General features: G+C 46.9%; 1 protein-coding gene across 1 annotated transcript in view; it reads right to left on the reverse strand.

Moving 5' to 3' along the window:
• The window catches only part of LOC134348022 (dynein regulatory complex protein 11-like), a 146,162-nt gene that overhangs the window by 4,651 nt on the left and 113,931 nt on the right, over positions 1-27,580 (reverse strand). The window contains exons 6-16 of the mRNA XM_063050814.1: positions 19,862-20,067; positions 18,466-18,550; positions 17,543-17,644; positions 13,595-13,658; positions 12,681-12,787; positions 10,627-10,722; positions 10,199-10,251; positions 6,709-6,791; positions 6,307-6,414; positions 1,440-1,639; positions 469-555 (exon numbers count right to left, since the gene is read on the reverse strand). Coding sequence (XP_062906884.1) covers positions 469-555; positions 1,440-1,639; positions 6,307-6,414; positions 6,709-6,791; positions 10,199-10,251; positions 10,627-10,722; positions 12,681-12,787; positions 13,595-13,658; positions 17,543-17,644; positions 18,466-18,550; positions 19,862-20,067 — 1,191 coding nt within the window. The remainder of the gene's footprint in view (positions 1-468; positions 556-1,439; positions 1,640-6,306; positions 6,415-6,708; positions 6,792-10,198; positions 10,252-10,626; positions 10,723-12,680; positions 12,788-13,594; positions 13,659-17,542; positions 17,645-18,465; positions 18,551-19,861; positions 20,068-27,580) is intronic.

A 27,580-nucleotide genomic window follows, 5' to 3' on the forward strand; every position in this document is an offset into this window, starting at 1 on the left:
TAAGAGAGGGGAAGTAGAAAGGGAGAAGTGGAAGGGAGAGAGGAGGGGTGGGTAAAGGCAGGGTGGAATGGTGGGTGAGGGAGGTGAGTGAAAAATGGAGGGGAGGGAGGGAGGAGAGGGTAGGTACGGATGGAGAGGAGTGAGGGATGTAGTGAGATGATGGAGGGGAGGAGTGAGGGTTAAGGGGAGTGAGGGTTGGAGGGGAGGAGTGGAAGGTGGAGGGGCAGGGAGAGGGGAGTAATGAGAGTGTGGAGAGAGAGAAAAGGGTGAAGGAGGGAGAGAGCGTGCGGGGAGGAGGGGAGAGGGAAAGTTTGGGTGGGGAGGAGGAAGAAGGGGAGGGAGGAGAGGAGGGGAAGGAGGGACATAGGGAGGAAGGAGAGGAGGGGAGAGAGAAGGTGGGGAGGAGCGGAAAGAGGGACAGAGGGAGAGAAGGAGGCTGCTCTGGGCCTGGGCCTGAGCTGGACTTACCGCCCTCTCCTCTTTGCTCACTTTCTTGAGGAACGTTTTCTCTGCATCATCAATCCACAGGACTGAAGGTTGCAGCAGCTTCGCCACCTACTGGGGCCAGAGCACAGCAGCTAGTCATTCAGCCTGTCATACATATGCTATCCCAGTCAGCGTGCGTGTGTACACACAGTCTCACACACACACGTACGTACACACACACACACACACACACACACACACACACACACACATAGAACTGGTACTGGGTCAGTCCCTTGCCCCCACCATTTAAAGTGGCCCAGGCACCCTCCGCCTCAGCCCCATTCCCCAACACAGACAACAATCTTGGCTCCTCCAGTTTATCCCCACAGGAGTGTCTGCACTCCCAGTAAAGTCCTGCTGGATCCCTGTCCCCTCTGTAAATCCATGTCCCCTTTCTGATATGGTCCCAAAGGTGAATCTCTGTAGCTCATGCGAATCCATGTTCCTTCTCCGGTACAATCCCACTTCTCCATTGGGGCAGTGACTGAGGCAGTGTTTTCTTTCGGAACTGCACACATTCCCATCCTGTCCTGTTACCCTCTGATCAGACCCAGGTTCTCCCATTTCCTCTCAGGTTGTGGTTGTCACCCTGTCCCCGTCCTTCCAAGCTCTGGAAGTTTTCCTGGCCCTGTCTGATACTTCGCAGGGAATGTTCTCGGCTGGAAGTGGAGGAGCTATCAGGCAGAGAAGGGCTGAGTGGCCCACCCATTCTGTTTTATCAACATTGAATGTGACAGCACACCAATCTCTCCCCACCTCCCCATCACCTTCCTTACCCTCACTTTCTTATGTCCTTCTCACTAGGTTCTACCTTCCCTTCACCTCTGCCCCTATCCTTCCTCCATCTTTTCTCCTACCCTTCCTCCCTCTCCACCCCTACCCTCCCACCACCTCTTCCACCCCCTTTCCCACCCTTTCCTTCCTCCTTTGCTGGGGTGAGCCCCTCCTACCTTGAGGACCATATGCATCATCATCTGCAGCCCTGCTTTGCCGGGGTATTTGCCGGCGATGTTCTTGGCGGAGAGGTCGAACAGGTTGGCACTGGTTTCAGTGCAGATGCAGTGCACCAGCATCCTCTTGCCCACCCCTGGTGGTCCGGCCAGGAGAATGGAGCGCACCAGGGGAGCCTTCTCGTGGAGTGTCTGCGAACCTGTATAACAGAGCAAAAGAGAGAATTTTCACAGGGCGGTGTCCTGTCTGTTTACCTGTCATCCTAGTGCAGACCCTGTCTGTTCACCTGTCATCCTGATACAGACAGTTCAACTGTAACACTGATTCAGATGCAGTCCTTTCAGCTGTAACTCTGTTACAGACCCAATCTGTTCACCTGTAATCCTGGTACAGACCCACTCAATTCACCTGTAATCTTTATACCGACCTTGTCAGTTCACCTGTAATCTTTATACCGACCCAGTCAGTTCACCTGTAATCTTTAGACAGACCCAGTCAATCTCTTGTAATTCTGATGCAGACCCAGTCCCTTCACCTGTAAGCCTGTTACAGAACCAATCTGTTCACCTGTATCCTGAAACAGACCCAGTCCCTTCACCTGTAATCCTGACACAGACTCAGTCAGTTCACTTATAATCCTGATACAGATCCTGTTAGTTCGCTTGTAATCCTGGTAGAGAGCCAGCCCCTTCACCTGGAATAGTGATACAGACTCAGTCAGTTCACCTGTAATACTGATACAGTACAGACCCAGTCAGTTCACCTGTAATACTGATACAGACCTAGTCTTTTCACCTGTAATCCTCATACAGTCCCTGTCTGTTCACTTGTAATCCTGATACAGACCCAGTCAATTCACCGATAATCCTGATACAGACCCAGTTAGTTCACCTGTAATCCTGGTACAGACCCAGTCAGTTCACTTGTAATTCTGATGCAGACCCAGTCCCTTCACCTGTAATCCCGTTACAAACCCAGTCAGTTCACCTGTAATCCTAGTACAGACCCAGTCAGTTCACCTGTAATCCTAGTACAGACCCAGTCAGTTCACCAGTAATCCTGATACAGACCCAGTCAGTTCACCTGTACTCCTAGTACAGATCCAGTTAGTTCACTTGTAGTCCCTTCACCTATAGCCCTGATACAGACCCAGTCCCTTCACCTGTAATCCTGATACAAACCCAGTCAATTCACCTGTAATCCTGGTACAGACCCAGTCAGTTCACCAATAATCCTGATAGAGATCCAGTCAGTTCACCAGTAATCTTGGTACAGACGCAGTTAGTTTATTTGTAATCCTGATACAGACCCAGTCCCTTCATCTATAATCCTGATACAGTCCCTGTCTGTTCACTTGTCATCCTGGTACAGACCCAGTCAGTTCACCTGTCACCTTGATGCAGACTCATTCCTTTCAAGCTGATGAAGGAAAGACAGTGGATGTTGTTTGCGTGGATCGGTGATGAGTCTGTTGTTGTTTGCCAACCCTGTCAATGTGGATGATAATGTAAAATGGGTCAGCAAACCTGCGGATGAGACATTGGGGAAGGTAGTGGGATCTGGATCAGCTGGAAAAATGGGCTGAAAATTTTAATGCAGGTAAGTGTGAGTTGTTGCATTTTGGGAGGACAAACCAGGGTAGGATTTGCACAGTGACTGGTAAGGCACTGAGGAGTGTGGTAGGACAGAGGAATCTGGGAATACAGACACGTTAGTTCTTTTTAAGTGGCATCACAGGTAGATAGAAACTGCACATAGGGTTGTAAAGAGAGCACATTGGCTTTCATAAATCAGAATATTGCATACAGGAGTTGGGATGTTATGTTGAAGTTGTTTGAAATGTTGTGAAGGCCTAATTTAGAGTATTGTGTGCAGTTCTGGTCACCTACTTACAGGAAAGATGCAAATACATTTGAAAGAATGCAGAGAAATTTGGCAAGGATGTCACTGGGACTTGAGGACCCAAGTTACAGGGGGAGGTTGAACAGGTTCAGACTTTATTCCCTGGAGCACAGGAGGATGAGAGGAGATTTGGTAGAGGTATATAAAATTATGAGGGTTATTAAAAGTATAAATGCAAGCAGGCTTTTTACCCCACTGATTTTGGACAAGTCTAGAACTAGAGGTCATAGGTTAAGGGTGAAATGTTTAAAGGGAATCTGAGTGGGATTTCTTTACTCAGAGGGTGGTGCGAGCATGGATTGAGCTGCCAGTGGAAGTGGATGCAGGTTCAATTGCAACACTTAAGAGAAATTTGGGTAAGTACATGGATATGAGGAGTATGGAGGGATATGGTCCAGGTGGGGTCAATGGGACTAGCTGAATAACAGTTTGGCAAGGAGTAGATGGAGCGTAGTGCTCTATGATTCTATGACCTATAACCCTGATACAGACCAAATGGTTTGACATGTAATGCTGATACAGACCCAGTCCCTTCACCTTGATGAAGGAAGGACAGTGAATGTTGTCTACATGGACTTTAGTAAGGCCTTTGACGAAGTCCCACATGGGAGGCTGGTCATGAAGGTTCAGATGGCATTCAGGATGAGATATTAAATTGGAATGAGCATTAGCTTTGTGGGGGTAGCCAGAAAGTTGGGGATGATGTTTTACTCTCTGACTGGAGGCCTGTGACTAGTGGTGTGCCATACTGATTGATTCTGGGTCTGTTCATCATTTGTATCAACGATTGGGATGATAATGTGGTAAAATGGATTGATAAGTTTGCGGATGACACCAAGAATGGGGGCGTAGTGGACAGCGAGGAAGGCTATCAAAACTTGAAGTAGGATCTGGACCAGCAGAAAAAATGGCAGATGGAATTTAATGCAGATAAGGTGTTGCATTTTGGTCGGACAAATCGGGGTAGGACTTACACAGTGAATAGTAGGGCACTGAGGTGCATGGTAGATCAGAGAGATCTGGGAACACAGTGATTTCACAGGTAGATAGGATCGTAAAGAGAGCATTGCTTTCATAAGCTTCCGTTGCTTTCACATTAGCTTTCATAAATCAGAGTATTGAGTACATGAGATTCTGCAAATGCTTGAAATCCAGAGCAACACACACAAAACGCTGGAGGAATTCAGAGTGTCAGACAACATCTATAGAAAGGAATAAACAGTCGACATTTTGGGCCGAGACCTTTCATCAGGACTATTGAGTAGAGGAGCTGGTATGGTGTGCTGAAATTGTACAAGACGTTGGTGAGGCCAAATTTGGATTGTTGTCTGCAGTTTTAATCACCTATGTATAGTAAAGGTATCAATAAGATTGAAAGAGTGTAGAGAACATTTATAAGAACGTTGCTGGGACTTGACCTGAGTTATAAGGAAAGGTTGAATAGGTTAGTACTTTATTTCCCTGAAGTGTAGGAGAATGAGGGGCGATCTAATAAAGGTATCATCATCATCATTATGTGCAGTATTGTATGTCATGGGTGATCAGGGTCTTATCCGTGACCATGATTGTTCTTGGCAAATTTCTCTGCAGAGTTTGCCATTGTTCCAGTTCTGGGCAGTGTCTTTATAAGACAGGTGACCCAAGTCATTGTCAATACTCTTCAGAGATTGTCCACCTGGCATTGGCGGTGGTGTAATAAGGAATTGTGATGTGCACCAGCTGCTCAAACGACCATCCACCACCTGCTCCTTTGCTTCATGTGACCCTGATTGGGGAGCTAAGCAGGTGCTACACCTTGCCCAAGGGTGGCCTGCAGCCTAGCAGAAGAAAAGAACACCTTACACCTCCTTTGATAGAGATGTATGTCCACCTGCCACCCAGATAAAGGTATAGAAAGTGTAAATTCAAGCAGGCTTTTCCCACTGTTATTAGGCAACACTAGTAGAGGTCATAGGTGGGTGAAAGGTGAAATAGTTAAGTGGGACCTGAGAGGGAACTCTTTAGTCAGAGGGTGATGCGGGTTTGAATGCAACTGTATCAGAGAAGTTTAGATAAGTACATGGATGGGAGGGGTATGGTGGGATATGGTCGAGGAGGGCGTCAATGGGATCAGGCAGAACAGTGCTTTGGCATGGACTCGATGGGCTGAACAGCTTATTTCTGTGCTGTAGTGCTCTGTGGTTCTAAGACCTGCAACCCTGATACAGACCCAATCCGTTCACCTGTAACTGGTACAGTCCGAAGATGTAACCCAGATACAGACAGAGGAGGAGGTAATTGAGGGGGGTGGAGACAGAAGATGGGGTGTGGGGGTGGGATGATGAGGTACTTCAGCTAGTGATCTAGGTTAGACCAAGTCTGCTGCTATATCATTTCCAAAATCTCCCCTAACCTCGTAGACCCACACCAATATCCCCCTGCACCATACGCTGGAGAGGGGATCCTGTGCCCAGATGATGTTACCGGGATTATCTGCGTTTATGGATATGGATTTAGACTATGGACATTTTTTATCTGTTTTACAGTTTTTATATTGTGCTTTTGCCCATTCTTTCTTGTTTCCTTGGTGCAGGGGAGGGGATTTCGGGGTCGATATTCTTGTCGTGTTTTGTATAGGGGGAGGGGAATTTGAAGGATGATGTTCTTGTTGTATTTCGTGCAGGGGAGAGGGTTTGGGGATTGATAATCATGTTGTCATTCTTTTATGTGCGGGCTGGGGATGGCGGGTTTGCTGTTTCTCTCTGAACTGACTTCCATGGTTTTTCTCGGTTTCATGGCTATCTGGAACAGAAAAATCTCAGAGTTGTATACTGCCTTACACTTTGATAATAAATGAACCTTCGAAACTTTTTTTCTGAACCTTTGATCTCCCTCAGCCCTTCCATCCCCATCGCGTCACCCCACCCCTCACAAGCTCCCACACCCTCCCCTCACCCCACAGCTGTCTGCGCTGTTCCCACTCACCCAGCGGCAAGATGGCATACGTGGTGATGATCTGCCGGATGTCGCAAAGCGAGGGCTGAGGCTCAATGTCGGCGGCCAGCAAAGAACTGCCGAGGTAACCAAAGTCTCCTGTGGGATGGAGTGCCTCAGTCAGCAGTGCGTAGACAGGGGCTTCGTAGGGAGGGAGGATTTGAGGGAGTAGGTGGGGAATGTGGGGCTGGGGGATGGTGGGGGAGAAGGCAAGGGTTTGGGTTGATAGACAGTGTCATCCATCGCGGTCTGGAACAATTTGGTTTCTCGTTGCCGGGGTTTAGAGGTCAGGTGTCTGATGGTTTAGGTCAGGGGTCAGAGTGCAGATGAGGAAGTATCAGGCGAGGGGGTGGGGTTGGGGGGGTCATGCGTGGATGCACCAGCTTCACTCACCCAGATAGTTGGAGAGACGGACATGGGGCGCGGTTTTCAGCAGTCCTTGCTTGATCAGCTCGTCACACAGTGAGGACAGGGTCCTAAGGGACACATACGGCTCACAGCATAGCCGAACGTGAAACCCATAGCCCAATGTGAAATCCCGACAGCATAGCCCAACGTGAAACCCCAACAGCATAGTCCAAGGTGAAACCCCAAAAGCATAGCCCAACGTGAAACCCCAACAGCATAGCCCAACGTGAACCCCCAACAGCATAGTCCAACCTGAAACCCCAACAGCATTGCCCAATGTGAACCCCCAACAGCAAAGCCCAATGTGAAACCCAACAGCATAGCCTAATGTGAACCCTCAACAGCATAGCCCAACGTGAAACCCCAACAGCATAGCCCAACGTGAAACCCCAAAAGGATAGCCCAATGTGAAATCCCAGCATGAATTTTGAAAATCAAAAGCATTTTACATTATAGCCTAGAGAGGGTAACTAGGAAAAGAGTGAGATCTGTTTGGGACAAGAGGAATGGAAAATCTTCTGAGGGACAGCATTATTCTGCACTTGGACAGGCTAGAATTAATCATAGATAGCAGACATTTTAAAGTTCAATGTAAATTTATGATCAAAGTACATATATGTCATCATATACTACCCTGAGATCCATTTTCTTTAGGACATTCACAGTAAATAGAAAGAAACACAACAGAATCTATGAAAAACCACACACAACAGAGACGGACAAGCAACCAATGTGCAAAAGGCAACAAACTGTCCTTAAAAGTGAGTCCATACGCTGTGGAATCAGTTCACTGTTGTGGTGATTGAAGTTATCCCCTCTCGTGGAAGAGACTGACAGTTGAGGGGTAATTTGTTAGAGGTGATTCTCCTGACCAATTTGATAGAATTCTTTTCAAGAAGATAATGAAATGTGCAGTGTAGATATGGTCCAAATGGACTTTGGCAAGGCTTTTAGATTAGATTATGAAGACACGCAGTCCTCTTTTATTGTCATTTAGTAATGCATGCATTAAGAAATGATACAATATTTCTTCCGGTGTGATATCACAAAACACAGGACAAACCAAGACTGAAAAAACTGACAAAATCACATAATTATAACATATAGTTACAACAGTGCAACAATACCATAACTTGATGAAGAACAGTCCATGGCACAGTAAAAAGTTCAAATTCTCTCAAATGTCCCACATCTCACGCAGACGGGAGAAGGAAGAAAAAAAATCCCTGCCATGCCCGACCACAGTCCGACTCTGAGTCATCCAAAAACTTCGAGCCTCCGATCAGCCCTCCGACACCGAGTACTGAGCACCATCTCTATCCGAACGATTCGACCTCAATCTCTGTTGCCAGCAACAGGTAAAGCCAGGGATTTTGGCGCCTTCCCTCCGGAAGATTTCTCGATCGCGTAGTAACAACGGCAGCGAACTGGCATTTCAGAAATTTCTCCAGATGTTCCTCTGTGCTTTCACGTCTGTCTCCATCAAATCAGAATTGTCCACGGCCCCTATTTAATGGATACGATATTATTTTCACCGGAGGGCTGCGCGCGCACGGTGCGCTGCTGTCTCTGGTCTGGAAGGTCAGAGATCAAGGGATCCAGGCCAAGTTGGCAAAATGGATCCTCAACTGGCTCATGAAAGGAGGCAGAAGGCAGTGATGGAGGGTTGCTATTGAGACTGGAAGCCTGTGATTAGCAGTGTACAAGAGGAATCAGTGCTGGGACCCTTGCTTTTATTATGTACAATGATGATTTGGGTATGGATAAAGGGAGCTCAGATTGATAATTTTGCTGTTTACACAAAAATTGGTGTTGCTGATAGGCAGGAAGGTGATCATGGGAAAGGGAATGATATTAAGTGCCTGAGGATTGTAAACTCAGTCAGCTCCATCATGGTCACTAGCCTCCCTACCACTGAGGACATCTTCAAGAGGTGATGCTTCAAGAAGATGATGTCCCTCATTATGGACTCACACCAAGCCCTCATCTCATTACTATCATCAGGGAGGAGGTACAGGAGCCTGAAGACCCCACTCAACATTTTAGGAACAGCTTCTCCCCCCCAGCATCAGATTTCTAAGTGGTCCATGAACATCACCTCATGGTTTTGCTCTCTCTTTCAACTATTTATTTTGTCATTTTTAATATACTTATTGTAACTTATTTTTTACGTATTGCACTGTACTGCTGCCGCAAACAGCAAACTTCACAACGTAATTCAATGATGATAAACCTGATTCCGATTCTGATCCATTGGTAAGATGGGCAGATGGAATTTAATCCTGATACTCTTCCGGATAACTAATGAGGATAGGACAAAGACCACGAATAGTAAGGCCTGAGAGAACACTGAGGAACCTCGGTCTACAAGTCCAATGATCTCTGAAGATTGCAGTGATGGTGGAGAAAGCAAACAAATTATTTGCCTTCGTTAACTGGGGCAACAGCAGAGAAGTTATGGTACAACTTTGTAATTGGGCCACAGCTGGAATATAGTCTGGTCACCACACTATAAGAAGAATGTGACTGCACTGAAGAGGGTGCAGAGAGGATTCCTGGGTGGAGTGTTTCTGTTATGAAGATGATATAAATTCCCTGCTCCTATCCCAAAGCCCCAAAAACAATCCCAAGCACAAGCCCCCAAATACTCAATATGAGGAAAATGAATGAGTTCGAATGGAGTATGGAGGCCATGCCCACTGGCTACAAATGGGAACTATGACATGGGGTAGAGTGTGAAGCGAGTTATTAGAGGGCATGGATTAGGACAGTACAGTGATATTGTAATGTGTACTGAACTAAGCCTATTAGTAGTGTGGAGGGTAAAGTTCTGGAGTCAGGTGAGCCCACATCCTGTTCAGTACAATGACAAAGGGCTGACGTTCAAAGAATTAACGCATGGTTTACAAAGCAAGAAAACATAACAGGAAAAGAAGTACGGTGTATTTAAAAGGTGGTCATTAAAGACAGTTTAAAATCAAAGGAAAAAGGTTCCTAATGTTTTCAAAATAGCCACAGACACAAAATTGAGAAAGCTACGAAATCCAAAACAGGAGGGTGGAGGAAACAATCAGGAATGGTTGTTAGAGGAGATGGTAGGGTAGAGCTAGAGTGTGAGAGGTTTATGAGGGTTGGGAGCTTCTCCTTCAGTTGGTATCACTGCAGTTCACTGGCCTGTGCTGAGCTTCCCCACTACCACCCATTCCTCCTCCTCCCAACTCACACTTCCATCCCCTCCTCATTCACACTTCAACCCTCCCCTCTTCCTCACTCTCATTCATGCCTCCCCACTCCTATCTGCCCATCCCTTCCATCTCCCCACTCTGCCCCTGTTCTCTCTCCTCACTCCCACCCTCCCTTTCTATGCAGGGTCTGAGGACAGACAAGGATCCTAGGGGATCCAGTGGCAGAGACAGAGGTACCATTTTGTAGGGGTCCACCCGGGATCCCAGGGCATCTATGGGTGTGCGGTTACCTGTGCGCCGTCAGGTCTTTGTCCTTCTTCTTTGCACCTTTATCTTTGCCTTTCTGGAGAGAGAGGGAGACAGACAGATAGTGAGGCAGCAGTCAGTGTCACAATGCACAGTGGTCAGGAGGACAGAGAGCACAGGGGTCAGGAATCAGTGCACGGGGGTTATGGGTCAGAGTGCATGGGGATCAGGGTCAGGTGATGCAAAAGGCTGGATTGCTGAATCTGATGGTGCCTGGTGCTGTCGACCAGCCTCAGATGTCGGTCACACCCTCCCTTCCCGCACTCCCCTACCCACTGATACTGGGGCTGGGGGTGGTGGGGTATCCCGGATGTGGGGGACATGGGGACCAGGGGTGAGTGGGTGAGGTTCTGGATCACATTACATAGATGTGGCATCTGACCCCCACCGTGACCAGTGAACCCTGTCGTACCTTCTTTGGCCTGGGCTTTGCTTTGAGTGGTTCACTGAAATCTTGTTCAATCGCCATTCGTAAATTCCTCAGCTCCTCCCTCATCAGTTCATCCACCTGCCAGGGTCAGAGGTCACTGTCAGCAATGAATTCAGATCCCATGGGTGTTAGAGTCTGAAATATATTTGGCGCCCCACTCCTTCCCAAGTTCACCCTGTCCAAGTCCCACCTGCCTTTCCTATAGGCTAACCCTAAGCCTGATCCCTGACGTAACACCTGACCTTCAACCTCTGTGCCCAAACACTAACGCTGACCTAACACTTGACTTTGACCCTGACCCCAAACCTCAACCCTTGACTCCAACCAGTGACCCCGATCATTGACCCAACACCAGACTCTGACCCCAACCTTCAACCCTTGACCCAATTCAAGACCCAACATCCAACCTAACCTTTAACCCTCAACCCAACTCCGACCACTGACCTCTGAGAACAACTATGATCCCTGCCCACTGCACCTACCATCCAATCCTAACCCTGACATGACAGCCGACCCCTGACCCCACCCGCATGCTGAGCGCCATTGTCACAGACCCTTCTGACCATTCAGTCCATGCTGACCATGGTGGCCACCCTTAACCTGTGGATCTGCCCTATTGCATCACTATCTCAAAACCACTTGAATTATGGTCACTAAAGCCAAAGTGCTCCTTGACTGCCACCTCAGTTACTTGTCCTGCCTTGTTCCAACAGAAGAGGTCCTATGTTGATTCCCCCTCCAGTAGGGTCCTCTGTATATTGACTCAGGGATCTTTTCTTTCTTTTCAAATCTTCTTATTGTTATATTATACAAAAGAAATAACACAAGTACGTTGAAGTAACAACACTTACAATGTCTCAAAAAAGACATTATCTTAAAGATTGAAAAAAATTTGTGATAACAAAAAAAACCTACTAAGCAGAAAAAGTGGGGGAAAAAAAACCCATTAGGTGTACAACCCCAGAGCCATGCGTCATACAAAAAGCTTCTAAAAATAAACATCAAACCACCAGCAAGAAAAGAAAATATACCAAAATATTTACAATGAGATTGTGAAAAGAATCTATCAATTAGCTCAAATGATAATAACGAGCAAATGAGCCCCATCTTTTCTCAAAATCAAATAAAGGTTCAAAGCTTCGACTTCTAATTTTCTCCAAACTAAGACATAGCATCACTTGAGAGAACCATTGTGACAAAGTGGGAGCTGATGTATCCTTCCACTTCAACAAAATGGCCCTCCTCGTTATCAATGTAACAAATGCAATAACATGTTGGTCAGACACAGAAATACCATGGATATTTTGAGGAATTATTCCACAAAGCACAGTTAATTTATTAGGTTGTAGATTAATTTTAAGTGCTTTAGAAATTGTTGAAAAAACTGACTTCCAGAACTGTTCCAATATAGAATAAGACCAAAACATATGTGTCAGTGTAGCTATCTCAGTTTATCTTTTTTGGACACATTCATAAATTCCACCATTCAGGCCCTTGAAACCCTGGGTGGCACAGTCAGCACCAGGGGAATTAAACCCATTTCTCTACTACAACCCAGTTATTCTTACAGTTATGAGCAACTTCTCTATATACCTGCTCCTGTAATTTTCTCTGACTATTGCAGGTGGTGGGGAGGGGTCTATAATACAGCCCACTGGAGCTTTGAAGTTCTATCCACATGGCCTTGCTGGAATGTCCCTTAAGAATGTCATCTCTAAGCACTGTTGTTCTATCCTCCCTTATGAAGAAATCTGCTGCCCCTCCTCTCTGACTGGTACCTCTGTCATGTCTGTGGCATTGAACTACCAGCCCTTTCTCTCAGGCATGTTTCTGCTATGACTGGAACATCCCACTCCTCAGAGCCAATCCACACTGAGTTTGTCTGCTTTACCTGTTAAACCTTGAACATTGGAATAAATACATTTTTTACTGAATTCCTTTCCCTCCCTTCTCCGTGTTCCTGCTGGTATCCTTGCTCCTGTATGTCGGTGTGAACCTGCTGGTGTCCCTGCTGGTGTGGGTCAGTGGGTCAATACCTGTTGACGGATCTCCACCTCCACTTCTTTCCTCTTCACCTCCTTCTCCAGCTCCACATCGTGTTGCTGCTGTAAGTTGGAGGAGTCGTCCCGTTCCTTCCACACGGCTGGGGTAGAAGGAGTGGTCAGTGCTCATCTCCAACCCCTGAACACCCTCCTCCCTTCCCTCAACCCTGACCCGTGACCCCATCAACCTGATTCAAACTACCTCCTCTCCTCTCTGATTCCACCTGACCCTTGAACACACTTCACCTCCCTAACCCCTAACCCCTGACCCCAAACTCTCCTCCCCGGTCCCTAACCCATGCATCCAAGCCCTCTCTGGGAGAGATGAACTGGTCAGGGATTGTCACTGACCTCTTGACCCTCATGCCTCCCCCACTTGCTATCCCTCCCCTGACCCTGCCACCCAAGTCCTCTGATTCCCCTCCCCCTGACCATTGCAGCAACACCCCTGACTCCTTACCCAACAACCTCACTCTGTTGCCCTGACCTCTTCCCACACTGGGCACCACTGGATCTCAGTCTTCTCCTGGGTGGGGCATCTCAGTGGGAACTGGGGGAAGGGCCCTCCCCTTCTCCCTTTGAGAGGGTGGCCCCCTGTGGGCTGGAGATTGGACAGGTTGTCCTGTGGGTGGGTTGTCCTTAGCCTGAGGGCACATTAGAGGGTAAAACTCAAAGGGGACGAGGTACATTCAGAGGGAAGGTGATGAGGGATGTGGGCAAACATGGGCATTGGGACCTGTGTAGATACTCACCATGGTCAGCACAGGAGAGATGGGACAAAGGGGCTAATCATGTGAATAAGATGTCCCAAGTCTGAATCCAAACGGCCCATCCCAGGTACACCCAGATCCACCTGACTGACCCAGGTACACCCACTCCCCTCTGCCCAGAGTCACCGTGCTCTGTACCTGTGTATGTTTTGTGTTCCTTGGCAATATCAGAGAGGAACTTGGAGATACCCTCTGGTTTCGGCTGAAATCACATAACACACATAAGTTGTTATCTACCATATGCACAGCCCTATGTACTGTAAACACTATACACAACTCAGTGCATGGCACCTGTATACTGTAAACATTGTACACAGTGCAGTAATCAGATCTGTGTACTAAAGTGTGCAGTGTCTACACAATACCTTGCACTGTCGACGCTGCACACAACACAGTGCACGGACCTGTGATTTGTAAACTCGGCACACAGTGCAGTGCACAGGCTTATTACTGTAAGCACAACCCACAGTGCAACTCGTGGACCTGTGTGCTGTACTATAAAGACTTCACACGGCATGGTTCTGTTTCCAGTCTAATTATATCCTTCCTATAACAGGGTATCCAAACACCATTTTCTCCACCCTGTCTACCTGTGACACTACTTTCAATGAACTATGCACTGTACTCCTAAGTCTTTCTGTTCCATTATACACCCTAGTCCCCAGCTATTCATAATACAAGTCCTACACAGCTTTGACTTTCCAAGCTACATCACCTCACACTTCCCTATATTGAAACCCATTTGTCACTGCTGGGCCTATTTCCCTATCTGATCAATGCCTGTAATCTATGGCAACCATCTGCACGGTCAACAACTCCCCCTAATTTTGTTTCATCTGCAAACCAACTGATCAAGCTTTGTGCATTTGCATCCAAAACACATATAAATATTGAATAACAAGGGTCCCAACACCAACCCCTCTGGGCACATGTCTGGTCACCAGGCTCCACTTCAAGAAACTGTCTTCAACCACCTTTCTCTGCTTCCTAACTAGAGTTAATTTTGAATCCATCCAACTAGCTCTCTCTGGATTCCATGAGATCTAACCTACCAGACCAACCAACCATGCCCTACTTTGTTGAAAGCCTCGTAAAGTCAAAATTGACAACATCCACTGCTCTACCCACATCTACCTTTTGGTTACATTGGGCAACACAGATGTTGCTTCCTGAATACTTTTGGGTGTACCTTATGGAATTTGGGCTGCTGATCATGGAAATTATCATGAAATTTCCCCATCACTGACTATAATTTTGAAATCACCTATATTTGTTATTTCAATTCATAATTCCGGACAGAATAAATGATACAAGCCTCTCAACAGTAACTGGGATGTGTACTGCAGATTACAACAGGAAATAGAAAAGGTGTGTGAAAAGGGCAATGTTATAATATTCATGGGAGATTTTAACATGCAGATTGATGTTAAAACTTCCCTTGACTATCATATCAGGTTGGTAATGGATCTCAAGAGAGAGAGTTTGTTGAATGCCTACAAGATGGCTTTTTAGAGCAATTTATCATTGTGCCTACAAGGGGATCAGATATACTGGATTGGGTGTTATGTAATGAACTGGAGGCGATTAAGGAGCTTAAGGTAAAAGAGCCTTTAGGAACCAGTGATCACAATATGATTGAGTTCAATTTGAAATTAGATAGGGAGAAAGTAGAGTCTGACATAGCAGTATTTCAGTGGAGTAAAGGAAATTACAGTGGTATGAGAGAGGAGTTGGCCAAAGTAAATTGGAAGGAGCTTCTGGCAGGGATGACAGCAGAGCAGCAATGGTGAGACTTTCTGGGAAAATGAGGAATGTGCAGGACAGATGTATTCCAAAAATGAAGAAATACTCAAATGAAAAAATAGTACAACCACGGCTGACAAGGGAAGTCGAAGCTAATGTAAAAACAAAAGAGAGGGCGTAAAACAAAGCACAAATTGGTGAGAAGATAGAGGATTGGGAAACTTTTAAAAACCTACAGAGCAACTGAAAGGATCATTAGAAGGGAAAAGATGAAATATGAAATCAGGCTAGCAAACAGTATCAAAGTGGATAGTAAGCTTGTTCAAGTATGTAAAAAATGAAAGAGAGATAAGAGTGGATACAGGACTGCTAGAAAATGAGGCCCGAGAAATAATAACAGGAGACAAGGAGATAGACACTGTGGAAGACACTAACAGTGTGTCAGATGTAGTAGTGTGTGAAGGGAGAGAAGTGAGTGCAGTTACTTTTACAAGAGAGAAGGTGATCAAAAAGCTGAAAACTATGGGGACGTAAGTCACCTGGACCAGATGAACTGCACCCCAGGGTTCTGAAAGAGATAGTGTTAGATTTTGGAGGCATTAGCAATGATCTTTCTAAAATCATTGGACTCTGGCAAATGTCACTCCACTCTTTAAGAAAGGAGGAAGGCAGCAGAAAGGAAATTATAGACCCGTTAGTCTGACCTCAGTGGTTGGGAAGGTGTTGGATTCAGTTGTTAAGGATGAGGTTGTGGACTACTTAGTGACACAGGACAAGATAGGACAAACATGGAAACATCGAAAACCTACAGCACAATACAGGCCCTTCAGCTCACAAAGCTGTGCTGAACATGTCCTTACCTTAGAAATTACCTAGGGTTACCCATAGCCCTCTATCCAGGAATCTCTGAAAATACCCCATCGTATCTGCTTCCACCACCGTTGCCGGCAGCCCATTCCACACACTCACCATTCTCTGTGTAGAAAACTTACCCCTAACATCTCTGTACCTACTTCCAAGCACCTTAAAACTGTGCCCTCTCGTGATAGCCTTTTCAGCTCTGGGAAAAAGCCTCTGACTAGCCACACGATCAATGCCTCTCATCTTCTTATACACCTCTATCAGATCACCTCTCATCTTCCATCGCTCCAAGGAGAAAAGGCCGAGTTCACTCAACCTATTCTCATAAGGCATGCTCCCCAATCCACGCAACATCCTTGCAGGTCTCCTCTGCATCCTTTCTATGGTTTCCACATCCTTCCTGTAGTGAGGTGACCAGAACTGAGCACAGTACTCCAAGTGGGGTCTGTCCAGGGTCTGATAAAGCTGTAGCATTATCTCTCGGCTCCTAAACTGAATCCCATGATTGAAGAAGGCCAATGTACCATATGCCTTCTTAACCACAGAGTCAACCTGCTCAGCATCTTTGAGTGCCCTATGGACTCAGACCCCAAGATCCCTCTGATCCTTCACACTGCCAAGAGTCTTACCATTAATACTATATTCTGCCATGGTATTTGACCTACCAAAATGAACCACTTCACACTTATCTGGGTTGAATGCCATCTGCAATATAAAAGCAAGGATGTAATGTTGAGGCCTTATGAGGTATTGGTGAGGCCTCACATGGAATATTGTGAGCGGTTTTGGGCTCCTTATCTTAGAAAGGATGTGCTGACGTTGGAGAGGGTTCAAAGGAGGTTCACAAAAATGATTCTGAGATTGAAAGGCTTGTCATATGAGGAGTGTTTCATGGCTCTGAGCCTCTACTCATCGGAATTCAGAAGAATGATGGGTGACATTGAAACACATTGAATGTTGAAAGGCCTCGATAGAGTGAATGCAGAGAGGATTTTTTTTTATGGAGTCTAAGACCAGAGAACATAGCGTCAAAATAAAGGGGCATCCTTTTGAACAGAGGTGAGGAGGAATTTCTTGAGCCAGAAAGTGGAGAATCTGTGGAAATTGTTTCCACAGGCAGCTGTAGAGACCAGGTCATTGGATATATTTAAGGCAGAGGTTGATAGATTCTTGACTAGTCAAAGCATGAAGGGATACAGTGAGAAGGCAGGAGATTGGGGCTGAGAGGAAAATTGGATCAGCCATGATGAAATGGTGGGGAAGACTCAATGGGCCAAATGGTTTAATTCTGCTCCTATATCTTATGGTCTTATGGTCATGAATCAGAATCAGGGTTATTAACACTAACATATGTCATGGAACTTGTTATTTAGCTGCAGCAGCTCAATGCAGTTGTATGCCCTGTGTACAGGGCATGACACAGTCCTGTACACTGTGTGCTGAGTGGAGGATACAGCATTCAACATGTGGACACAGCCTCACCTCCGCACCCTTCTTCTCCTGAGGCACCGTCTCCTTCTTTGAACGCTTATTTGCTGCCTGACGTTCCTTCTCCTCAGCTTCTGCTGCCATTTCAGCCAATAGCTACAACAGCAATTCCAGATGTTAGCAGAGATTAGAGTCAACACATCTGTCTCCTCATTCCTCTCACAGCCCCAGTTACTCGGACTGAATCTGACCCCAAACCCACCCCTGATCCCAGCCCCAGTCCCAATCCCAGGCTCAACCCTAACCCTAACTTCTACAACTGCTACACACACACGCACACCCCAGTAATGTCAGGACAATGAGTAGAAAAATTAGAACTTGCTGTTGCAGTTGCATAAGTCATTGGTGAGGCTGTATTTGAAGTACTGTTTTGGTCACACTGTTGTAGGCAAAATGTGGTTGAACTGGAAAGAGTGCCAAGAAGATTTATGAGGATATTGACTGGATGAGAGGGTCTGTGCTATAGGCTAGGTCTTCATTCCCTGGAATGAGGGGCAAACTTATTGTCATTATAATATCATGAAGGACATAGGAAAAAGTGGATAGTAATAATCTTTTCCTCAGGGTAGGGAAGTCCAAAACTCAGGCCATTGGTTTTGGATAAGAGGAGACAGATTTAAAAGGGATTTGAGGGGCTCCTTTTCACACAGAGGGTGGTGAGTATATGGGATAAGCAGTCAGAGGAAGTGGTTGAGGCAGGTACAATATATCACTTAGGAAGCTCTTGCATGGGTACATGGAGGGACAAGGCTTGAAGGGATCTGACCCTAGCGCAGGAAATTGGGATTAGCTGGCTGGGTATTTTGGTTGGGGCAGAATGTGCTATATCCACATTGACTCTGTGATTCTAATGCAACCACACATTGACCACCCAACCCCCAAACTCCCCCGATGCCCACTCCTGGCTCAGACAGGACCTGCTCTGGTGTTTTCTCGGTGAAAATGATCTCCGAGCCGCCTTGTTCCACACTGGGAAAATCGGGGAATTTACCGGTGGAATTACTGTGGGAAAAGCAGAGCGGAGTGAGGGGCTGGAAGGAGAGAGGTGTGGGAGGGGTTAGGGTACGAAGGGGAGGTGAAGGACGGGATGATGGGGAGGGGCAGAGGATTAAACCCACCCACTCCCACCCACCCCAACCACTGCCCCAGGGGGGAGTGGCGGAATGGAGAGCCCTGGGGTGGGAATGGAACTGTACATCCCCCTCCCTCTTAACGTCCATCTTAACACCGTTAATCTGCTCCCAGCACCCACACCTGCAAGTGTGACCAGACCTCAGCAAACTATTGCCCTTCCCTCCAGGCCTTCACCCATCTCCTTCCTCTCTCCAACTCCTGCTCCTTCACCCATCCCCTTCCTCCCTCCAACCCCAGGTCCTCACCCATCTCCTACCCTCCCTCCAACCCCAGGTCCTCACCCATCCCCTTCCTCCCTCCAACCCCAGGTCCTCACCCATCTCCTTCCTCCCTCCAACCCCAGGTCCTCACCCATCTCCTTCCTCTCTCCAACCCCAGGTCCTCACCCATCCCCTTCCTCCCTCCCTCAGGGTCCTCACCCATCCCCTTCCTCCCTCCAACCCCAGCCCCCTCTACTATCCCGTTCCTCCCTCCAACCCCAGGCCCTCACCCATTCCCTTCCTCCCCCCAACCCCAGGTCCTCACCCATCCCCTTCCTCCCTCCCTCAGGGTCCTCACCCATCCCCTTCCTCCCTCCAACCCCAGCCCCCTCTACTATCCCGTTTCTCCCTCCAACCCCCGGTCCTCACCCATCCCCTTCCTCCCTCCCTCCAGGCCCTCACCCATCTCCTTCCTCTCTCCAACCCCAGGCCCCTCACCCATTCCCTTCCTCCCTCCCTCCAGGCCCTCACCCATCCTCCCTCCCTCAGGTCCCTCACCCATCCCCTTCCTCCCTCCAACCCCTGACCCCTCATCCACCCCCTTCTTCCCTCTCTCCAGTCCCTCACCCATCCCCCTTCCTCCCTCCAACCCCAGGCCCCTCACCCACCCCTTTTCCCCTACTCCTACTAATCCGTCTTACATTTTCTTCCCTTCTACACTCAGTCTCTCACCCATTTCCTTCTTCCCTCTTCCCACTCCTGGTCCCACACCCATCTCCTCCCCCTCCCTACCCCTTCCATGCAGAAATCTGCTCAGAGGTCCCCCTGACCAGTAGAAATGTTAGCCCCCATCCTCCAAGGTGGAACTTCACCATCTCCAGCCTCCCCCCCGTCCCCCTTATCCTATGGCACGCTGCCCAGCCCTTGGGGTCTCCCATGGTGTGGAGGTGGAGTCCCAGTGAAAGGGAGTGAGGCTCACTAGCACTCGATGAACCAGTTGCGGATCTGGTCCCTGAGGGTCTCCTTGATGTCGGGACCCTCTGTGTCCATCACCAGCTGCTTGATGCGGTCTTGGTCTCTGACGAACTCTGCCCAGTGCCGCCGCTGTAACTCATGCATCCTTTCTGCAGCCTCCTCCGCTGCCACCGAGGCGGCTCCTGGCTTCTCCGTGTCCACACTGGGGACCTGTGAACACACACATGGCTTAAAACAGGTCCTCACCTTCCATCCTCAGCCCCTTGCTGCATGAGACCCCTCACACTGCTGACCTGGTCCGTCCGGGGACCTGTAGCCACACACAAGAAGTAAAACAGGTCCTTTCCCCCCGTTCCCACCCCCACACCCCTGACTCTGCCCCAGCAGGCCCCAGAGCGTGGATGGGTGGGAGAAATGGAGGCATTCTGAGAACAGGAGGGGGGCATGGGTCAGTGTTCCCACACAGTATCCACGTCGGTTCTCCCTGTCACTGTGCCTGTACAGGGCAGTAGGGAGAGGATTGAGGATGGTTCCGGGGGCGGGGGTGGGTGGTAGTGTGTGAGGCTCAGTGTGACGTTTCTGAGGGGGAGAATGGGAAACATGGATGAGGCAGATTTACAGGATGAGAAAAGTGGCTTCTCATCTGGGGAGAGGAATGACAGATATGACCTGTGGATCTCAAGGTTCTCCCCGCGCCGCCCCCTCCCCCACCCCTGACACTGTCTGACCCTCTGAGCTCCAGCAGGTGGCGCCTCTACAGCTACTGGATCTGCACTGGGGCCAGGGGTCTTTTTCCTCCTCTCCAAGGGTGGTCCCTCTGGAATTCTGTGGGGCTGTGGGGATCCATGGATGCCAATGGACTAGTGAGGTGGGGGGGGGAGGTGTGGAGCAGAGAAGGAATGGAACTGAGACTGAAGTCAGAGCAACCATCGTCTCCTCAGCACACAGTAGTTAGAGGGGGTGAGCGACTCCTTCCTGTTGCCTGTTCACTCTCTCCAAACCAGGGGTCACCCTCTTCTCCATCCCTCTCCAGGAGTGAACCCCACTCTCCCAGGAGACACCTCCTTCCTCCTCTCCCTCCCAGGAGTCACCCTTCTCTCCCTACTGAGTGTCACCCCTGCTAACCTTCCCAGAAATGATTATCTTCCCTCCCAAAGGTCAGTCCCATCCTTGCCAGCAGTGATGACCCCCTCTCTCCCTCCCTCCTACCTCCGCAGGTCTGACCCTTTTCCTTCCTCCCAGGGTTGCCTATCCCACCATCTCTTCCCTCCATCCAGAGGAGTGATTCTCCCTTTCAGGGGTCATTCCTTCCCTCCATTCCTCCCCAGGAGGGACCACCCCGCTCTCCCAGGCATCATTCCACCCTGCTACCTTGGTATATTGTGTGTAGAGGCTGGAAGGGAGGATAGGCAGTGGGAGGTGCGTAACTGCAATCAGTTGGCTGGGTTGGAGTGCGTCTATTTTAATACAAGAAGTATCAGGAACAAGGGCAATGAACTTAGAGCATGGATTCAGTACATGGAACTACGCTGCTGTGACTATTACAGAGCCTTGGCTGTTATAAGGGCAGGAATGGCTGCTGGATGTTCTGGGGTTTGGAAGTTTCAAAAGAGACAAGGAAAGAGGTGAAAGAGGCTGGGAAACGGCATTGCTTATCAGGTGTAGAAAGGGAAGATGTCCTGGAGGGATTATCTTCTTTGTCAGTGTGGGTGGAAGTCAGTAAAAGGAAGGGAGCAATCACTCTACTGCCAGCATTCTATCGATAAAGACAGATTTTTGAAATATACAGAAATAACAGAGTCGTTTCCATGGGTGACTTCAGCTTCCCTGATATTAATTGCCCCTCCTTAGTGCAAAAATGGCACAGAATATGTTAGGTGCGTCCAGGAGGAATTCATACATAATATGCAGATGGGCTGATTGAAGGAGAGGCTATACTGGATCTAGTACTAGGCAATGAACCTGCTCCGATGTCAGATATCTCAGTGTGTCAGCATTTTGGAAACAGTGACCACAACTTCCTGACCTTTGTCATACCCTTGGACAGAGACAGGAGCTGATGGTATGAGAAAGTATTTAATTGGGGAAGGGTATAATAGAATTATCATTCCGTTAGGTAGGAACTTAGGAGTGTAACTGCTCTAGCAGGTTTGACTTAGTTCAACTTTAAACTAAAGTTGGCAAGGGGTTGGGAACTGGAGCGATAGGGCTGAGGAGGGGCAGTTGATAAACAAGTCAATGCAGTGTGTAGTGAGACTGTGAGGAAGGACAGGGCAAAATTGCAGTCACTGGGATGAGTTGCAGTGTAACATGGGGGCAAAATCGAAAAGGGTGATAAATGTAGGTGTTATATTTAAATGCACGCAGTTTACAAAATAAGATAGATGTTCTTGCAGCACAGTTAAAGATTGACAGGTATGATGTTGTTGGCATCACTGAGATGTAGCTGAAAGAAGATCATAGTTGAGAGCTTAACATCCAAGGATACACCCCTTGTATCAAAAGGCAGGTAGGTAGGCAGAGGGGGTGGTGTGGCTATGTTGGTAAAAAATAAATCAAATCCTGAGAAAGGGGTGACATAGGATCGGAAGGTGTAGAATCTTTGTGGATAGAGTTAAGAAACTGCAAGGGTAAAAAGATCCAGATGGGAGTTATATACAGGTCCCCGAACAGTAGCCAGGATGCGGGATATAAATTTCAACAGGAAATAGAAAAGGCAGGTAATAACGGCAATGTTATGATAATCATGGGGGATTTCAATATGCAAATAGATTGGAAAAATCAGGTTGGTACTGGATCCCAAGAGATGGAATTTGTAGAATACCTACGAGATGGCTTTTTAAAGCAGCTTGTGGTTGAGCCCATTTGGGAAAAGGCAATACTGGATTGGATTTGATTAGAGATCTTAAGGTAGGAGAACCCTTGGGAGACAGTGATCATAATGATATAATTCACCCAGCAGTTTGACAGGGAGAAGATAAAGTCAGATGTATCAGTATTACAGTGGAGTAACAGGAATTGCAGAGGTGTGAGTGAGTAGCTGGCCAAGGCTGATTCGAAGGGGATGACAGCAGAACCACAAAGGCTGGAATTTCTGGGGGCAATTCAGAAGGTGCAAGATACATCCCAAAGATGAAAAAGTATTCTGAAGGGAGGATAAGGCAACAGTGGCTGACAAGGGAAGTCAATGACAGCATAAAAGCACAAGAGAGGGCATATAATATAGCAAAAATTAGTTGGAAATTAGAGGATTTTGGAGATTTTTAAAAGCCAACAGAAGGCAACAAAAAAAAAATCTATAAGGAGAGAACAGATGAAATATGAAGGTAGGCCAGCCAATAATATAAAAGAAGATAGCATAAGTTTTTTTTCAGATACATAAACAGTAAAAGACTGACAAGAGTGGATTTGGAAAATGACGCTGGAAAGGTACTAATGGGGCCAAAGAAATAGTGGACAAATGTAATAAGTATGCATCAGTTTTCACTGTGGAAGACACTAGCAGTATGCCAGAAATTTGAGAGTGTCGGGGGGCAGAAGTGAGTGAAGTTGCTATCACTAAGGAGAAAGTGATTGAGAAACGGAAAGGTCTGTAGGTAGGTAAGTCACCTGGCCAGGTGGAATACACCCCAGGGTTCTGAAAGAGGTGGCTGAATAGGACTGTGGAGGCATTAGCAATGATCTTTCAAGTATCATTAAATTCTGGAGTGGTTCCTGAGGACTGGAAAATTGCAAATATCACTCCACTATTTAAAAGGAGAGGCAGAAGAAAGGAAATAATGGGCCAGTTAACCTGACTTCCGTGGTTAGGAAGATGTTGAAGTCCATTGTTAAGGGTGAGGTTTCTGGATACTTGGAGGCACATGATAAAATAGGTCAAAGTCAGCATGGTTACCTTAAGGGGAAATCTTGCCTGACAAATCTGTTGGAATTCCTTGAGGAAATATCAGGCAGGATAGACAAGGGAGAATCAGTTGATGTTGAGTACTTGGATTTTCAGAAGGCCTGATGAACCTGTTGGAATTCTTTGAGGAGATTATGAGTAGGATAGATAAAGGGGATGCAGTGGATGTTGTATATTTGGACTTTTAGAAGGCCTTTGACAAGGTGCCACACATGAGGTTGCTTAATAAGATAAGAGCCCATGATATTACAGGAAAGATACTAGTATGGATAGAAGACAGGCTGACATCAGGAGGCAAAAAATGGAAATAAAGGGGGCCTATTCTGGTTGGCTGCTGGTGACGTTGTATTTTGCAGGGTTCAGTATTGTGACCGTTTCTCTTCACATCATACGTCAACAATTTGGGTGATGGAATTAATGACTTTGTGGCCAAGTTTGCAGACGATACAAAAATATATGGAGGGTCAGGTAGTGTTGAGGAAGCAGGGAGTCTGCAGAAGGACTAGGACAGATTATGAAAATGGGCGAAGTGGCAAGATGGAATATAGTGTAGGGAAGTGTATGGTCATGCACGTTGGTAGAAGGGAGAAAGGCATGGACTATTTTCCAAATAGGGAGAAAATTCAAAAATCAGAGGTACAAAGGGACTTGGGAGACTTCATGTAGGATTCCCTAAGTGTTAACTTGTAAGTTAAGTCGGTGATAAGGAAGGCAAATGCAATGTTAGCATTCATTTCAAGAGGACTATAATATAAGAACAATGATGTGATGCCAAGGCTTTATAAGGCATTGGTCAGACTGCACTGGGAGTATTGTGAACAGTTGTGGGCCTCTTAATTAATAGATGTGCTAGCATTGGAGAGGGTCCAGAGGAGGTTCATGAGAATGATCACAGGAATGAAAGGGTTAAGGTGTGAGGAGTGTTTGATAGCTGTGGGCCCGTACTAGCTGGGGTTAGAAGAATGAGGAGGGATTTCATTGAAACCTATTGAATATCAAAAGGAGTAGACAGTGGATGTGTAGAGAATGTTTCTTATACTGTAGTTGGTTAGTCTGGGACCAGAGAGCACAGCTTCAGAATAGAGGGATACCCACTTAGAACAGAGATGGGAAGGAATTTCTTCAGCCAGAGGGTGTGGAATCTATGGAATTTATTGCTACGGACTGCTGTGAAGGCCAAGTCATTGAGTCTATTTAAAGCAGAAGTTGATAGGTTCTTTGTTGATCAGGTTGTCAAAGGTTTCGGGGAGAAGGCAGGAGAATGGGGCTGAGAGGGATAAGTCAGCCATGATGGAATGGCAGAGAAGACTTGATTGGCCAAGTGGCCTAATTCTGCTCCTATGTCTTAGGATTTTATGGTGAATTGGGAATGGATGTAGTCAAGAAAATGCACAACAGAGAAGTGGAGGTTGTTTCGGGAGTGTTCTGTATAGGTTTGATCCATTGATGCAGGAAGAGGATGGTGGGGTGAAGGAACCATGGTTGACAAGAGATGTGGAACATCTAGTCAAGAGGAAGAGTGATATGAGAAGGCCTTGGCAAGTAGGATTAGGGAAAACCCCAAGGCGTTCTAGACATACATGAAGAAAAGGTGGATGACTAGAATGAAGGTAGGGCCAATCAGGGATAAAAGTGGAAACGCTCCTGGAGTTGGAAGAGGTGATAGTGGTGGAGGTGGGGTCCTTAATGAATACTTTGCTTCAGTATTCACCAGTGAGAGGGACTTTGAAAAATGTGGTCAGTGTAGAACACACTGAAATGCTGGAACATATCGACATTAAGAAAGGATATGCTGGAAATTCTGAAAAACGTTAAGATACTTAGATATATAAGATAGATAAGAAGTGAGTGAAGAGGTTGCTACACCTTTGACAATGATCTTTGTGTCTGCACTGGCCACAGGAATAGCGGCAGAAGATCAGAGGGTGGCAAGTGTTATTTCTTTGTTCAATAAGGATATTGTAATAGTGATAACCCTCAGAACTATAGGCCAGTGAGTCTTACATAAGTGATGGCAAACAAGTTAGTCAGTCAGAGATACAGCACAGTATCAGGTCCTTCTGGCCCAGTGAGCCTGCACCGCCCATTAAAAACAACAGTGGAACTGAACCCAGATTTCTGGCACTGAAATAATGTTTAGTATTATTAAGGATCCCACTCATCCATCCCCATCCCTCTTTGACTTTCTACCATCAGGCAGGAGACTATGATACATAAAAGCAAGAACAGTCAGGATGAGAAACAATTTCTTCCCCCAGGCCATTAGGCTTCTGAACTCCTGGCCGCATTGTATTCGAAGTTTCATTGGTTAATCTGTTCTGTACCTTACAATATTTGATATTAATACACTTTAGTTTGTTATTTATGTGTGATTCATCTGTAGATTTTCTCCTTACCTTCATTAGGTATTGTGTGTGATATGTTTTTCACCTAGTTCGAAGAAACATTGTCGTTTCTATATACATTATATATGTGATACACATGTATGTAGTTAAATGACAATAAACTTGACTTGACTTGTGATGTGTGAAGGAATCTCCAGTGCAGTCACATCCTTCCTAAAGTGTGGTGACCAAAACTGTGTACAAGATTCCAGCTGAGGCCCGAATGATATTTTATAAAGTTGTACTTTAAGTTCTCTGCTATTGCCCCAGCTAATGAAGGCAAGTATCCTGTTTCCTTTCCCCACTATCACTGCCACCTTCAGGGATCATTGGACATGTAGTCCGAGGTCTCCCTGTTCCTCAGTATTCCCTCAGGCCCTACCATTCATGGTCTTTGTCCTACCCTCAAATAGTCCTCCAAAAGAGTATCAACATTAATTCCATCTGCTGACTTTATCATCGGATCAGAATCAGGGTAATCACATCTGCACCAGGTGCACTGTGCTGTGGCTCCTCTGAGAATGTATTAAGGAACTGGAGTTGTAGCTTGATGACCTTCAGCTCATACAGGAGACCGAAGAAGTGTTAGTTTGGAGCTACAGGAAGGTAGTCACCCCTAGGTTGCAGGAGGCAGGTAACCAGGTGACTGTCAGGAGAAGGAAGGGAAATGGGCAGCCAGAGCAGTGCATCACTGTGGCCAATTCCCTCAATAATAAGTATTCCCATTTGGATACTGTTCAGCGGGATAGCCTACCAGGGCGAACCACAGTGACTGGGTCTCTGGCACTGAGTTTGGTGCTGTGGATCAGGAGAGAAGAGAGGTGAAGAGGAATGGAGTGAGTGCCATTGCCATTACGAAGGAAAAAGTGTGAGGCAGACTGGAAGGTCTTAAGTTGGATAAGTCACCAAGACCAGATGGACTACATCCGAAAGTCCTGAAAGAGGTGGCTGAAGAGATACTGGATGCACTGGTCATGATCTTTGAAGAATCACTTGATTCTGGCATGGTCCCGGAGGACTAGAAAATTGCAAATGTCATCCTACTTTTAAGAAGGGAGGAAGACAAAAGAGAGGAAATTATAGGCCAGTTAGCCTAACCTCATTTGTTGGAGTTCATTATTAAGGACGAGGTTTTGGGGTACTTGGAGATTAATGATAAAATAAGTCAAAATTAGCATGGATTCTGTGAAGGGAAATCTCGCCTGACAAATCTGTCAGAATCCTTTGAGGAAGTAACAAGTAGGGTGGACAAAGGAGAGGCAGTGGATGTCATTTACTTAGATTTTCAGAAGGCATTTGATAAGGTGCCTCACATAAAGCTGCTTAACAAGATAAATTCCTATGGTGTTACAGAAAGGATACTGGCATGCATAGAAGAATGGCTGACAGGCAGGAGGCAGTAAGTGGGAATAAAGGAGGCCTTTTCTGGTTGGTT

The sequence above is a fragment of the Mobula hypostoma genome, chromosome 1, assembly GCF_963921235.1.
Source record: "Mobula hypostoma chromosome 1, sMobHyp1.1, whole genome shotgun sequence".
NCBI lineage: Eukaryota > Metazoa > Chordata > Chondrichthyes > Myliobatiformes > Myliobatidae > Mobula > Mobula hypostoma.